Raw genomic sequence first — 14,026 nt, forward strand, 5'->3', positions numbered from 1 at the left:
TTTTTGTTTAGATATTTTGTTAAGATAATGACATGCTTGAGTTTTATGCTAATAATTGTTGTGTAAAGGATCACCACACAGGGAAAGGGCAAGTAAGAATGGGCACTACAATATCAATATGAACTTAGCTCGCAGTAAAATTCATATTAGGGAAAAGTCACTCTTGATCAATGGCACACACAAATTTGGACATCCCGCACTTCGTATAGTGCAACATGTTTTGAATAAGTTTGATTTGTCGTATGAGAAAACTTATGTAAAGCTTGTCTAAAAGGAAAATCTCATAATCTGTTTTTAGTGCAACATCAAATAGAGACTATGGATCCGTATTATGATGTTTGGGGTCCTCCTCCCATTACTAGTAATAATGGTGTGATAATATGTGATTTTTATTCATGGGTCTTTCAGATATCTATCTGTGGTTTTATCCTATTAAGTAAAAGTCAAGTGTGTTTTATTTTTTTCAAAGCTTCAAAAAGTATTTTGAAAGTATTGTAGGGAAAACAATTAAATATTACAAAACCAATTGGGAAAGAAAATATCAGTCCATCTCCAAATACTTGATGGAGTGTGGTATACGATATAGAATCTTGTGTCCTCGTACACACGATCAGAATAAGTCTCTTGGATGAAAACACAATCACATCATGAATATGGGTCTCATTTTGATGGCCCAAGCCAACATAAAAAATACAAGCCTTATGTTTTTAGTATCATAGCTTATTTGATTTATCACACTCCTTCCATGGCTCTTAAAGATAGATCTCAATTTGATGGCCCAAGCCAACATGTCTCAAAAATATTGGTCGTAATTTATTTGATTATTCATACTCCTTCAAGGGTTCTTAAAGATAAATCTCCTATGAAAGTTTTGTTTAAGACTCAACAAAATTATAAGTTTTTGAAAATCTTTGGGTGTATACTATCCTTGTTTATGTCCTTATAGAGAGCATAAGTTGGATCTTAGGTCAAAAAAGTATGTTTTTATGGGTTCTACTCTGTAACTCCAAAGGTTTTTAAAGATGCTAACTTATTTTGATCATATCTTTTGAATATGATATTAGATTGATCTTATTTTTTGCTTGTTTGAAAGCTGGTAGCATGAAATGACTCAATCAAAATTGGGGTGTCTACAATCCAATCCTTTGTCCATAATCTTGAACTCTCAAAATCAACCCATAGAAAATGAAGTGTCTCATCCATCATCTCTAAGTCCTTTAGTTAGCTCACTTGTTGTAGATCAAGTCTCCCAAAGCCATACCTTCCAAACACCAAATTCCATCCAAACTCCTCCTCAATCTATTTAACCCATGATGCACACTCGTGATCACTCAATTCCAAGATGGATCCTTGAAAATGAAAAATTTTCAAATTACCCAATATCATATTCCTACCATCTTATTACTTGTATTATTTAAAATCAAGAACCAATTTATTTTAAGAAAGCCTATGAGGACCCAAAATGGTGCGATGCTATTCAAGTGGAATATAATGCTTTTATTAAAAATGAGTCATGGACTTTGGTTCTTGCCAAAGAGGCCCCCTCATGTTATTGGGTGCAAATGAATATATAAAACAAAAAAAAATGACAAAATTGGATCTTCAAAGCGACACAAGGCCTGACTTGTGGCTAGATGATATAGTCAGCTTGAAGGTTTGGATTATTTTGAGAACTTTAGCCCAATTGTCAAACCCACCACCATCCAGCTTGTTTTGTCGATTGCTCTCAATAATGGTCGGTGCATTAAACAGTTAGATGTCCAAAACACCTCCCTGCATGGTCTCTTATTCAAAGATGTTTATATGGAGCAATCATTGGGTTTTCAAAATCTAAAGTTTCCTACCCATCTGTGGAAACTTTAACAGCCCTTGTATGGATTAAAATAGTCTCCCCGAACTTGGTTTTCCCAATTAAGTTCATTTTTTATATCTCTTAGATTTATTGGGACCAAAACTTACACATCATTATGTGTTTTATCAATGTAAGAGAAACCATGTATGTTTTAATTTATGACATTGGTTCAAAAACCCATTAATGACCTTAGTTCTGAGTTTGCAATCAAGGAATTAGGAGATCTTCATTTTTTCTTGGGAATCAAAGCTAATTTTTCTAAGCAGGGTCTCATTATATTTCAAAGGAAGTACACTTTTTCTCTTTTAGAAAAGGTGACTATGCAAAGAATCAAATTGGTTTCAATGCCCATGGCTCTCTCTCCTCTTTTGTCTATTTATGGTGGAACTAGCTTTAAAGATCTATCTTTGTATTGAAGTACGGTTGGAGCATTACAATATGCTACTCTTATTAAAGCTGACACATCATTTGCTATAAATAAAGTTTCTCAATATATTCATGCACCCACTAATCTTCACTCGGCAATATATTCGAAGATGTTTATATAGAGCAATCACTGGGAGTCTTAGATATTTGAAAGGTACTACTCACTACAATTTTGTGATCTATCCTTCTCAGGTTTCAGTCTTATACACATACTTAGATGCAAATTAGGCAGATGATAGAAGGTCTACAGGAGGATATGTTATTTACTTCAGGTCCATTTTAGTTTTGTGAAGTTCAAAAAAATAGTCGATTGTCTCTTAATCTAGTATCAAGGCAGAATATTGAGTTATAAACAACACTATTGCTGAGCTAACCTAGCTTTGCTATCTTCTTTAAGAGCTTGGGGTCCATCCATCAGTCTCATTATCCGGTCTTATGGTGTCATAATATTAGGATCACATACTTAGTAGCTCATCCGATGTATCACAACAGATGCAAACATATCAAAATTGATATCCATTTTATTTGGGACAACCTGGCCAAGGAATTTTTGTGTAAAATATTGGTATTGTAAGGATCAAATTGCAGACACTCTCACCAAGTATCATCCGGCACCCATATTCAAGTTTTTATGTTCCAAGTTCAATGTTGTTCCCAATCCTATTGAACTTGATGGAGGATGTTAGAGAACAAAACTCCACCAAGTTAGCCAAGTATGCTTCCACCATCCATGTTGTGCATCTCTCCGGTCCAATGAATCTTGGACCAACTACTTTATGCTCCAAGGAATCCATAACCAATAATGACGGTTGGATGATTCTAATGACCATGGAAAGAAGTAAACTTTTCATAGTAAGGCGACCTCACCTCTTAAGAAAGATTATTCAAGAGAAAACCTTTTATTCTCATCTCAAGCTCTCCTTTCCTCTCTCTTTCTCTCATGAGTTCTCTCTCGCTCTTCCTCTCTCATGAACCTTGCTCTCTCTCTCTCTCTCTCTCTCTCTATATATATATATATATATATATATATATAAGAGTTTTCTAGCTATTTCTCTCTCCTTATATAGAGGGGTATTGCCTTAAAGGGCAAAGCTTTCAAGGGACATTAGATCTTGGGGTTGTAAATCATATTATCTTTAAACTTAGACCTTGGACCTTGGATATTGAATCTTTGGTCTTAGATATTGAATATTTGATCTTGAACTTTGAATTTGGATTTAGATTTAGATTTGTTTCAGTCTAGTTTGATATGATCTTTGACTTATCTTTTTAGTACTTGAGATGGTTTTAATTGTTAAATCTAATTTTGACCTTTGATCAACTATTAAATAGACTTTGACTTTTCATTAAACCTCTTTGAATTTTTTCTGGACCTTGACCCGAATCCGTTTGAACCATACCCAATGTCTTTGCATGGGCAATAATGGTGATAACAGTCCAATAGCCACCCTTTACCATTGACCGTTTGACTTGCTCCAAGACCGTCTTGACCATGTCAGGGTCATTTTAGACATGTCTTTTGCCCTTTTGGTTCAGTTTTTGTGCCTCCCTCTTCTTAGTCGTTTGGGCATTGATGGCTCGCTGTTGGGCCAACCATGAACCTTTATTCTTTGTCATTTGGGCTCCTTAAAGGCCCTTATTGGCCTTTATGGTGGTAGGGGCCTGGGGCCTATATGAACCCTAATCCTCTCCCTTTCTTCTCATCTCAAGCTATCTTCTCCTCTCTCTCTCATGAGTTCTCTCTCTCCTCCTCTCCCACAAGTCTTGTTCTCTCTATCTAGGAGTTGCCTAACTCTTTCTCTCTCCTCTACTCACTTTGCTGCTTGCATCTAAGATCTATATATGCTTGCATCTAGGATCTATATTCGCTTGCATCTAAGATCCATATTCGTTTTCATTTAGGATCCATACCCATATCTAAGCTTAGGATTTATACTCGTATCTGAACCCAGGGTCTATATTTATATCTGAACTCAGGATTCATACCCAATTCAAGCCTAATTGGGTTAACATACCTAGTCAAGAGGTTGTTGAAGGTGATCTATGTCGAGATTATCGATAAAAGTTTGATTGTATCCTGGGAGCATAGTTGCACAAAGTACTCATTGCACCAAAAACTTGATCCTAAATGGGGTAACTATCGCTTGAAAGACAACATGTGTAACACATGCCTCCCAACACACCTGATTCTAACTCAGTTAAACCGAGTAAGGTATATTTTCTAACATATTGTTTGTTGAGTGTGTGCGCTCTTGTTCTTGCTTTTCATGCTGTGCTCATTTTCTTTCACAAGGTTGACTCATTCCTTTGTCCAACCAAGCCGAGTTCAAGCTCATAATGAGCCTGAGTTTGCGCTGGCTTGTTTAGAAAAAATGCAATGGTTTAAAGCTGAAAGAAATAGGACTAAAAAATATATATGTAAAATATATTTTTGAATACCTAATGAGCTTATATGAGTCGAGCCAAGCCGAGCAGAGTATCTATTGTTCATATTCAGCTTGTTGAGCCTATTTTATGAGTTTGGACACGTTCTTTATGAGCCGAACATGAGCTGAGCCATGAGTGGCTCGGCTTGTTTCCCAGTCCTACCCAACAACTTGTTATCCTTCCATAGGATTCAATGCAAGCACATCTCCAAATCAAGCAATTACGTTTGTCATCAACTTGACATTTTAGGATCATCAGGTGGCTCTAAACCATCAGACTGATTTCCTAACATTGCTTCATTGAAATTTCCTGCATTGTAGGAAGTTGAAACTTGTACTGGTGGGGCCCTACCAGACTGCCTAAAGCCAGCTTGCCAATGATTTTGCAAACATGCATATCTTAGGATTGAAATATGCCAATGGCTTAAAGGTGGTGACCAATATGAAAAAAAATGCCTACACCAATATTTTCTTGAGAAAAACTAGATGTTGTAAAATATCAACGAGAGAATTTTCTTTGCAGAAAAATTCCGTTTAGGGAGCAAAACTTTACCTCTAATCTAAAAAAGGAGCCTCACATTTCTGAATTTCTTGATACCAGTTTCTATTTTTTTCTGAAAACCGTCAAATAGAGATATTTTTACCATTGACCACTAATTTAAATCCCAATTAAAATGGAAGCCAGTGGCAATAATACTCTCAAACGACTAACATACCAACCCATACCTTTTTATGAGGATAAATAATTAATTTTCAATTTGGAAAAGGTTATGTAAAAAAAAAGTTTTCAGGAAATTCAGGAAGATGTGGCTTGAAATTTCCAAAATTATGGTAAGGTCAAAAGTTTGGCCCTTAAATGAGAAATTTCCCCTCAAAACACGATTCGTGACCACAAGTAGGAAATCTCAAAGATCCAGAGAAAACTGGGTGGGGTTTCCCAGTGTCAGTGGAGACATAGGCCCGAACTCATATCGAAAACTGGCCCAACCAATTTTTGCCCTCTTAAGGGTATGTTTGGTTGCATTTAAATGAGATTTGGAATCTCATGCAAATGAGAAAATTAATCTCACTTACACAACTAACCATGTGATTTAAAATCTCATGTAAATGAAAGAATGAATATCATTTGCACAGCTAACTAAACATGTGATTTGGAACCACATGCAAATAAAAAATGGAATGTGATTTAAAATAACATTTGAAGTGAATCTCACGTGACTTAAAATGTGATTTTAAATCCCATGTTGCCGTTATTCAATCGATCACAAGTGAAATATGTGATTTTAAATCATATGACTTTAAATCACGTTTGATTCTGTATCATGTGACTCCAAATCACATGGTGAAATATGTGATTTTAAATTATATGACTTCAAATCACGTTGGATTCCTTTCATGTGATTCCAAATCACTTGATGCAACCAAACACACCTCATGCTGTCAATTGGTTCTCGATTGGTCGTCCTCCCTTCGCCGTAAACCTCGCTGATGCTCTTCTCTATTGCGGCCCGCCCCGCTTCCACAGTCCTCCACGCATTAGGCTCACGGATCCACAGCGTCCCTCCTCCTCATCCTTCCCTCCGCCCCGAGATCCACCGGAGATCCCAGAAAACCACCGATTTTTGCCGGAATATCCACATCCGGGGGGGCGATTCCGGCGAGGTCGACGCGCCGGCGCCTTCCGAACCTTGCTGGTAAACCAATCTACGGTTTTGATTCCCTTCTTATCTTTCTTTTCGTTTGTGGATTTCTATTAGGTTTTCAGTTGGTATAGACTCTTGGAACAAGCCCTCCAATGAGCAGTGGGCAGCTATTCGGTGTCATGAGAAGTTGTCTCGTCTCGCTAAGGATATCAAAGCTTGGCTCCATAATCGAGACGTGGTTAAATTTCAGCAAATGACTGCTTGGGAGCAAGAGATTTCAGCATTGTATCAAACTATGTCTTCTCCGGAGTCTCTATCTGATTCACACTTGCAAAGTTTGCAGGCCAGATCTATTGAGTTATCAACGCTTTTAAAGAACTGGAGGGTCAAAGAGGAAATTAGATGGAAGCAACGGGCAAGGGTGAAATGGCTTGCGACCGGAGACGGTAATACTAAATTTTTTCACTCATATGCTTCTCATCGTCATAGGAGGAATGTCATCCCATCAATCACTATTGGGAATGTTTCGTTCCTTAATCAACACGTTATTTCAGCTGTCACTCAGTATTTCAAAGATTTATATTCTGTTTCACTTACTGCGAATGGTGTCACTGGTCCTGTTTCTGTTGGTTCGATTCAGCAAGATCAAGCTAGAATTATGCAAATGAAGTTCTCTGAAGATGAGATTCTTAGGGCAATCAAAGGTTTGTCAGAGTGGAAAGCTCCAGGTTATGATGGGTTTCATGTGGATTTCTTCAGAATTTTTTGGCCTTGTGTGAAGCCTGATGTTATTAACATGTTTGATGAGTTCTATCGCAACTCCAGATTGCCTATTCAAACCCACTTGGCAATTATTTCTTTAATTCCGAAAGATGCTGCTGCTACTGATATCTCTAGGTTTCGTCCGATTTCTGTTATGAGTGCCCTTTATCGGATGATTGCCAAGGTGTTGGCTAATAGGTTGAAGGTCATGGCTCACCAAATTTTTTCTAACTCTTAGTTTGCCTTTATCCACAATAAGAGGATTCAACATTCATTCATCTTGGCCTCTGAAGTCATTCACTCCTTACATCTTAGTGGTCAGGCCTATTTTTCTCTTAAATTAGATTTTCATAAAGCCTTTGATTCTGTGCATTGGCCCTTCTTATTTCAAATGTTATCCAATTTTGGCATTGGTCGTCGTTTTTCTGGGTGGGTGAGGGAATTGGTCTCTAATGCTCAGGCCATGATTAAGATTAACGACACTAGAGGTGGTCAGATCAAATTGGGGCGTGGACTAAGGCAAGTCTGCCCTCTATCGCCTTTGTTGTTCAATGTCATTGCTGAGGGTCTCGTGGTGTTGCTCAAGCGTGCTGCGGAGAAGCGCCTGATAGATCCTCTAGATCTTCCGGATTTTTCAGACCATATTCTTATTTATGCTGATGATATGATTATTTTTGGGCGAGCAAACGTGCAACAAATGCTTAGATTCAAGCTTATTCTCCAATTTTTTCTTTCTCTTTCTGGGCTTTCCCTAAATGATAGCAAATGCTCTATTACTATGTTCAATGTTCAGTATCCTATGCTTGCAGCGGGTCAACGGATTTTCAATTGTGCAATCTCTGAGTTGCCGATGACGTATTTGGGTCTGCCGTTACAAGTGAAGCGCCTATCTTCCGCTGCTTGGGCTCCAACTATTCAAAAAGTGAAAAACAAGCTTTTTTCGTGGCAGGCGTCTTATCTCTCCATTCCTGGCCGTCTGACTTTAATCAGACATGTTCTTTCTTCTATCTCTAAATTCTTTATGTCAATGTTCGTGATGCCGGTGGGCGTGGAGAAGCAGATTTGTCGTTTAATGACGGATTTTCTTTGGTCTGGGTGTCAGCTTAAGAGTAAGCGCCATTTGGTTGGTTGGCGAACGTTGGTGTTACCTAAGCGTATGGCTGGCTTAGGTGTTTTTGCTCCAAGACAGAGGAGTATTGCTCTTGTGGCCAAGCAATGTTGGATGACCCATCAACCAGGTTCTCCTTGTGCTCGTTTGCTTCATGCTAAATATGGTGCTCCTGATTTATCTAACTCTCGTCATGGAACCCGGGGGCTGGCGATCTCGCACTTGCGAAGCATGTGGCTGAGAGCCTTATCGTCCTTCAGAGATCAAATTGGGGATACAAGTAATTATGATCAGTGGTTGCATTGGGCTATTGCACCAAATGGTGCGTTCCTCACCCATAAAGTGTATAGATCGTTGCTCGCCCCAGGGGCAGATTGGTTCCCTGAGTGTGCGTTATGGGGTAAGGGCCCTACCCCAAGATCTCAGGTCTTGGCTTGGTTAATTTTGCATGATAGGGTTTAGACTCACAGTTATTTAAAGAAGTTGGGCTTTCAGTTCCCAAGTTGGTGTGTGCTGTGTCAAGCTGCTGAAGAAACTACTTTTCATTTATTCTGGTCCTGCCCAATCTTCGTGGCCCTATTTAATAGCACGTGGAGATCTCCGAACGTAATTGTTAAAGAGGAGTCTTTTGCGCTTGATCTGCTCCTAGGCCCTATTGAAATTAGACGTTGCAAGCGGTGGAGACTGATCTGGAAGACATGGTTGCTTACTACTTGGTGGTTTGTTTGGATGGCACGCAATGATGCTACTTTCTGCCAAATTCCGGTCATCCTTAACAATCTTGTCTATAAAATCTTGGTTGATGTATACGCGATTCTACGTATGCATCTTAGAGACCTCTTCTTCCGTCTGAACAACGTTCACTCATCGGTGGTTCCTTCTTTTCCAGAGGATCCTGGTTGAGCTTGGCTTTGTTGTTTGTTGCTAGCTGGCTGTAATTTCTTTTCCTTTTGCTTTTGTTTTTCTATATTTTAGTTTTGTTTTCTATTTTGTTGGGTTCAACATTTTGTTGATCTTCATGTGTGATAATGTTGATCCTCTTTCGTCTCTCTCTCTCTCTCTCTCTCTCTATATATATATATATATATATATATATATATATATATATATATATATATGTGAATGACTTCTGAAGGGTTATTTTAGGCAATGTTTCGCTTATCTGTAAATGTGGGATAAGTTGGTGTACACTCACGGTTCATTATCGTATCTTGTCTCGCTTTTCGATGGCTTCTCTTAGAGTGAGCTTGGATTGATTCATTTATCCCGAAATGTGGGTTTACTTAGGAGCTTTCATTGTACTTCATTAATGTAATCTCCCGAATTTTCCTGATAATCTGGGGCATCAGAGCATTCTGGAGGTGCTTCGTTGTACCTACTTTTCTATCGAAGTAGGAAAAGCTGGCATTTTACGGGGTCCGATAAGGGGCGTGCGGGCATGCATTATCCTGAAAAGTAAGATGAATTGGGAAAATTACACATTGGACTACAATGCATATTCCAAATTTATCTTGCATTTGTGGATAAATGAGACGCCCCGAAATTTTAACCCAAATTTTTAGAGGATTTTTTTTATATAATAGCGAAAACAAATACTATGAAGTTAAGCATTTCAGAACATTACGATGGAGAGCAAGTCAAATCATTTACTTTATTTCATTATCAAATGAATAATAACATCATAATTTAATGACATGTTCTAATAATTAAAAATGAACCTAAAATATCCCTGGAACAGTAAATCCAAAAATCTCAATCCAAGCCTCATCCCGCAGCCGCTCATTAACTCTATTTTTCACCTGAAAAATGATAAATTTATAAGAATTAGACTACAACTGTCTAAGTAGAAAATACTGTAATTCTTCTTTCAGGTATATCATGTATCAAGTAGGTGATGTAGCGGTTGTGTGTGATAAGTGGGGACTAACTCCATGCAGTATCTCAACTTATCCCAATTATATGGGATAAGTTAGTGCATGCAGGCATACCATCAAGTATGAAATGAATCTCTTAGTTTATTTAGTGTTGTCCAGTAAATTGAGAAAATGTAAAAGATAGCGCTCAGGATTAACGCTCTCGCCGTTACGAATAGGAAGAAGAATCTCAGTAGGTGCAATGGTAGAGGTGAGCTGAGAATCTGTGGATAGGGTTAAACTTCTATTTTTCCTTGGAAAAATATCTTTTCCTCCAAAAATGACAGAAAATCTAAAATTTTGAAAAGATGCAAAATATTATAATAATACCACAGAAGTTCACAATGCAGATGTTCTTGGTTTCTCGTAACATCTGTAATGGTTTTTTAATTTCTGAGGGAAGCACTGCAAGAAATATTGCGGAACCCCCCATGGGAAGGTTATGAACTGGTTTTAGTAGGAAATCAGCCTTTTCCTATGGAAATGTGGGGCCCACGTGATGGGCGTTCTGGGTGTTTACTTCATCCATGATGGGAAAATGATCCAATTTTTATATGAAAATGGGTCGCGTTCTATGAAACAATGGGCCCTTAAAATGTCAATGATATTGATGGTGACTAGGGTTTGACGATATTTGTCCTGATTCTATCATATCCTCAGGTATATTATATGGTTGTGTTGATGATTCTGTCATCTTGGATATGTTCGGTATTACCCCTACGTTTATTGCTGACTTACTTCTCTAGTTCCTCACATGCAATCTACGACCCTATCTACCAGTGTACCAGTTTGCAATTCAAAATGATCCTACCTAACATGCCATTGTCTTTGTGACACATCCGATGATATTGTGAGACTATGCTTGTGTCTGAAGCTGTTTCAGTGAACTACTTGCAGGTTCCTCCTGCGTTTTGCATCTTCTGTTATTTGTGTTTTTTCATTGGTTAGATGAATGAATACACACTAAAAAATCATGGAAAAGCTATAATGTTATTGATCACATTTCACGTCACTGAAGTTGGAAGAGCAGCAGGAGAGGCCAGTTGCACATTGTGTGAGACCAGATACGTTTTTGGATTGCAAGGTTACTCTAAGGTGTGGAATGGCTGATAAGCCCAGAAAGAGAGGATGGCCTGTGTATCTTTATATCCCCAACGTCATTGGTAAGTTTCTTGACTCCTTTGTTCACCTATCATGTAATTTGCTGGTGATTGTTCTTCTTATTGGCTATTTTGGCATAATAATGGATGGTTGAAAATTCAAACTTTCAGTTCATAGTCTATTTGTTTAAAATGAATAAATTGTTTTTGATAAATTTCCTGTCTTATACTGATGATGTCTTTTATGATGATTTGACCTTTTCCATGGATTTATCGGAACCATCATGGAGTTCCATTCTTATTTTCCAACTATTTAAGTTCTTTGGAGTGTTAACAACTTAAAATGAATGCGGGTTACATACGGATTATTGTCAATTGTATTGCATTTGGCCATTGCTTTTCTGATAAGAAGATTTTCACTATTCTTTATTTCATAAGGTGATCATTTCACATCATATAGCAGTTCAAGTTACTTAATATCTAAATCTATAAGCTTGGCTGATAATTCTTGCTCTCTTTTCCCTTCCCCAGCTTTGTATGTGATGAGTTAGATGGCCGGTTTGCCCGCATGTTTAATCAAGGTAAGATTCATGGGATAATTCATTTTTGGTATCTCCCAGTCATCCATTGTTTATTTCTGATTCTGAAGTAAATGACTATTTGACCTCTTGCATTGACATTCATTGGTATCTCCCAGTCATCCATAATTCATGAAAATGACTATAATGTATCAAATGCTTATTGATTTTATTACTTATTAATTATTTATTTTTCTGTCAAAGTCAAAGTCAAAGTTTATAGTCTATCTACTTTGTTTTGAATGTTTATTTTCCAGTTTAGACAAATTGTTGGTAATCTAATGGAGGAAACCAAGCAACAATGTTTTTTTTTTCTTTTGTTTTTGTATTTTAGAAAGACAAGAAGAAATCTAAACTTCAAATGGTTTTTACAGCCCTTGTTACCTGCTCTTTTCCTATGTATTTCTACTACATTTTTCTTACTCATTTTATTTTCTTATACAGTGTCGACTTTTGGAGCAGTCCTTGACATGGTTACTGACAGGTGCTCCTCTGTTCACTGTTTGTAAATATTTACTTTTGAATCAATCTCCCTGCTACTAGATGCAGGTGGGTACTGATTGATAAGTAACCCTGTGTACTTCTATGAACTGATTTTGTGCAATCCTCCTCAGAGTAAGCACTGCTTGCCTGCTGGTAGTCCTTTCTCAGTTTTACAGGTACTCCTTTTCTTCTTTTTGCCTTGGCCCTTTTCTTTGTTTTGAAAGGTGTAATGCAAGTAAAATATTTGTTTTGCAGATCATGCTTTGGTTTCTTCTTGTTGCTGCTTGCTTTAGATATTGCAAGCCATTGGTTTCAGATGTACAGGTATCTAGTTTTCTGGAAATACCAATGTATGTTGATTGGTTATAAGTTGATGTTAATTATTTTATTTGAAGAATGAAGCAAGCAAGTTATGAAACTGAGTTGCTTCTTAACACAAGACAACTCTTGATGGCCTTGGTTCCTGATATTGAGGCTTTTCTATTCGCTATATTGGTCCTAAGTTTTCATTTGGCTGTTCCGGAGGTTACCTAGGGAGGAAATGATTCATTTTTTCACATATTTGCTTGTTTATTGTCATTCCTGAAAAAAGTGGTCAATGCTGAAATTCTTTTTTAATTACAACTAAAATGCTAATCATGACTTGGCCTGAACCTGACTTGGCAGTCTGCACTTTTTAATATCCATAGTAATCTGGCGCCAGTAGCTTTCCTGCAGTCTTGCGTGAAGTTTAATCTTGAAGAGATGTACAGTGGGTGACCCTTCATTTTATTCTGTTTCCTCATGTGCTTCTATTCTCATGCTGGCAGTACTTTCCTCTCAAGCAAGAGTAGCCACAAAGATGTAAAGGACAGCACCAGCTGGCTGCTTAGAACCTACTATGGACAGGGGTTATTCATGGGGTATTGTTGTGTGGGATGTGAGGCAAGGGACTCTTTTGGTTGTCATCTGTCTTATTCATTTACTTGTCCTGAACGTTTCAATTATTTAACCACTAAATAGAAACAACATTTTACAAAATTGCAGATTCTTTATATCGTCCTCTTCCTTCTGTCTGGTAGCCAATCAGAAAATGTGATTGATGTAAGTGTTCAAGCTGGTAGCTTCACATGAACCATACGTCCTCAAGCATGTCAATTACTTGCAAAGTTTTTTTCTTGCTTCACATGAGCCATATGTCCTCAAGCATGTCGATTACTTACGATTTTTTTTCTTGTTTCTTTCAGGTTCTTGTGCATGCTGTGAGGCAGAAATCATTATTTTCTTTTCCGATTCTTGTAGCTTTTCCTGGATGGTTTATCAAGCAAGTGGTAAATGTAATACAGGTAATTGATGTGGAGTGCTATTGTATTCATCTGTAAATTCTATACTCTTGAAAGACCGACTGTGGACCATGCTAGCATGATGGGGTCCTGAAACTAGGTTGGGTTATACTGGAGTATGCTTTTGGTAAAGTTGGATCACCCTAATGGCCTAGGCCAACTCCACTCAGTCCAATGGAGATGTGGTTGTCTGATTGGACAAAATACTGGGGAGGCGTGAGGCTCCCCTCTTAATGTGTGTGTGTGTCGGGGGGGGGGTGTCGGGTGTCGGTGGAGGGCAAAACTAAACCATGAGAGCAAGTTTCAATTTCTCATCCAGTATTTTGAGCATAAGTCAGCAAAGTTGCTGTTAAGAGAAGTTGACTACTTTAGTCTACTTAGAATTTATTTATTCTTAAGGCTGGATTTGATAT

The 14,026-nt window shown here is 37.8% G+C and overlaps 1 protein-coding gene across 1 annotated transcript; it reads left to right on the top strand.

Moving 5' to 3' along the window:
• Positions 1–11,232: 11,232 nt before the first annotated feature.
• On the top strand, positions 11,233–13,821 carry LOC149833831 (CDP-diacylglycerol--inositol 3-phosphatidyltransferase 1-like). The gene is made up of 9 exons (XM_090009882.1): positions 11,233–11,292; positions 11,583–11,668; positions 11,762–11,811; positions 12,253–12,292; positions 12,423–12,467; positions 12,547–12,615; positions 13,101–13,215; positions 13,318–13,374; positions 13,518–13,821. The coding sequence occupies exons 1-9, from the start codon at positions 11,233–11,235 to the stop codon at positions 13,650–13,652; spliced, it is 657 nt and encodes a 218-aa protein (XP_089866008.1). The 3' UTR covers positions 13,653–13,821.
• The last annotated feature ends 205 nt before the right edge of the window (positions 13,822–14,026 follow it).

Source organism: Nuphar pumila, chromosome 6 (genome assembly GCF_984573655.1).
Source record: "Nuphar pumila chromosome 6, dmNupPumi1.hap1.1, whole genome shotgun sequence".
In the NCBI taxonomy this organism is placed as follows: domain Eukaryota; kingdom Viridiplantae; phylum Streptophyta; class Magnoliopsida; order Nymphaeales; family Nymphaeaceae; genus Nuphar; species Nuphar pumila.

Bases quoted from the DNA above. Each gene is read 5' to 3' on its own strand.
- LOC149833831 (XM_090009882.1), top strand. From the start codon at position 11,233: ATGGCTGATAAGCCCAGAAAGAGAGGATGGCCTGTGTATCTTTATATC. The intron at 12,616-13,100 runs GTATCTAGTTTT...TCATGCTGGCAG, and splicing joins CATTGGTTTCAGATGTACAG to TACTTTCCTCTCAAGCAAGA. The intron at 13,375-13,517 runs GTAAGTGTTCAA...TGTTTCTTTCAG, and splicing joins AATCAGAAAATGTGATTGAT to GTTCTTGTGCATGCTGTGAG.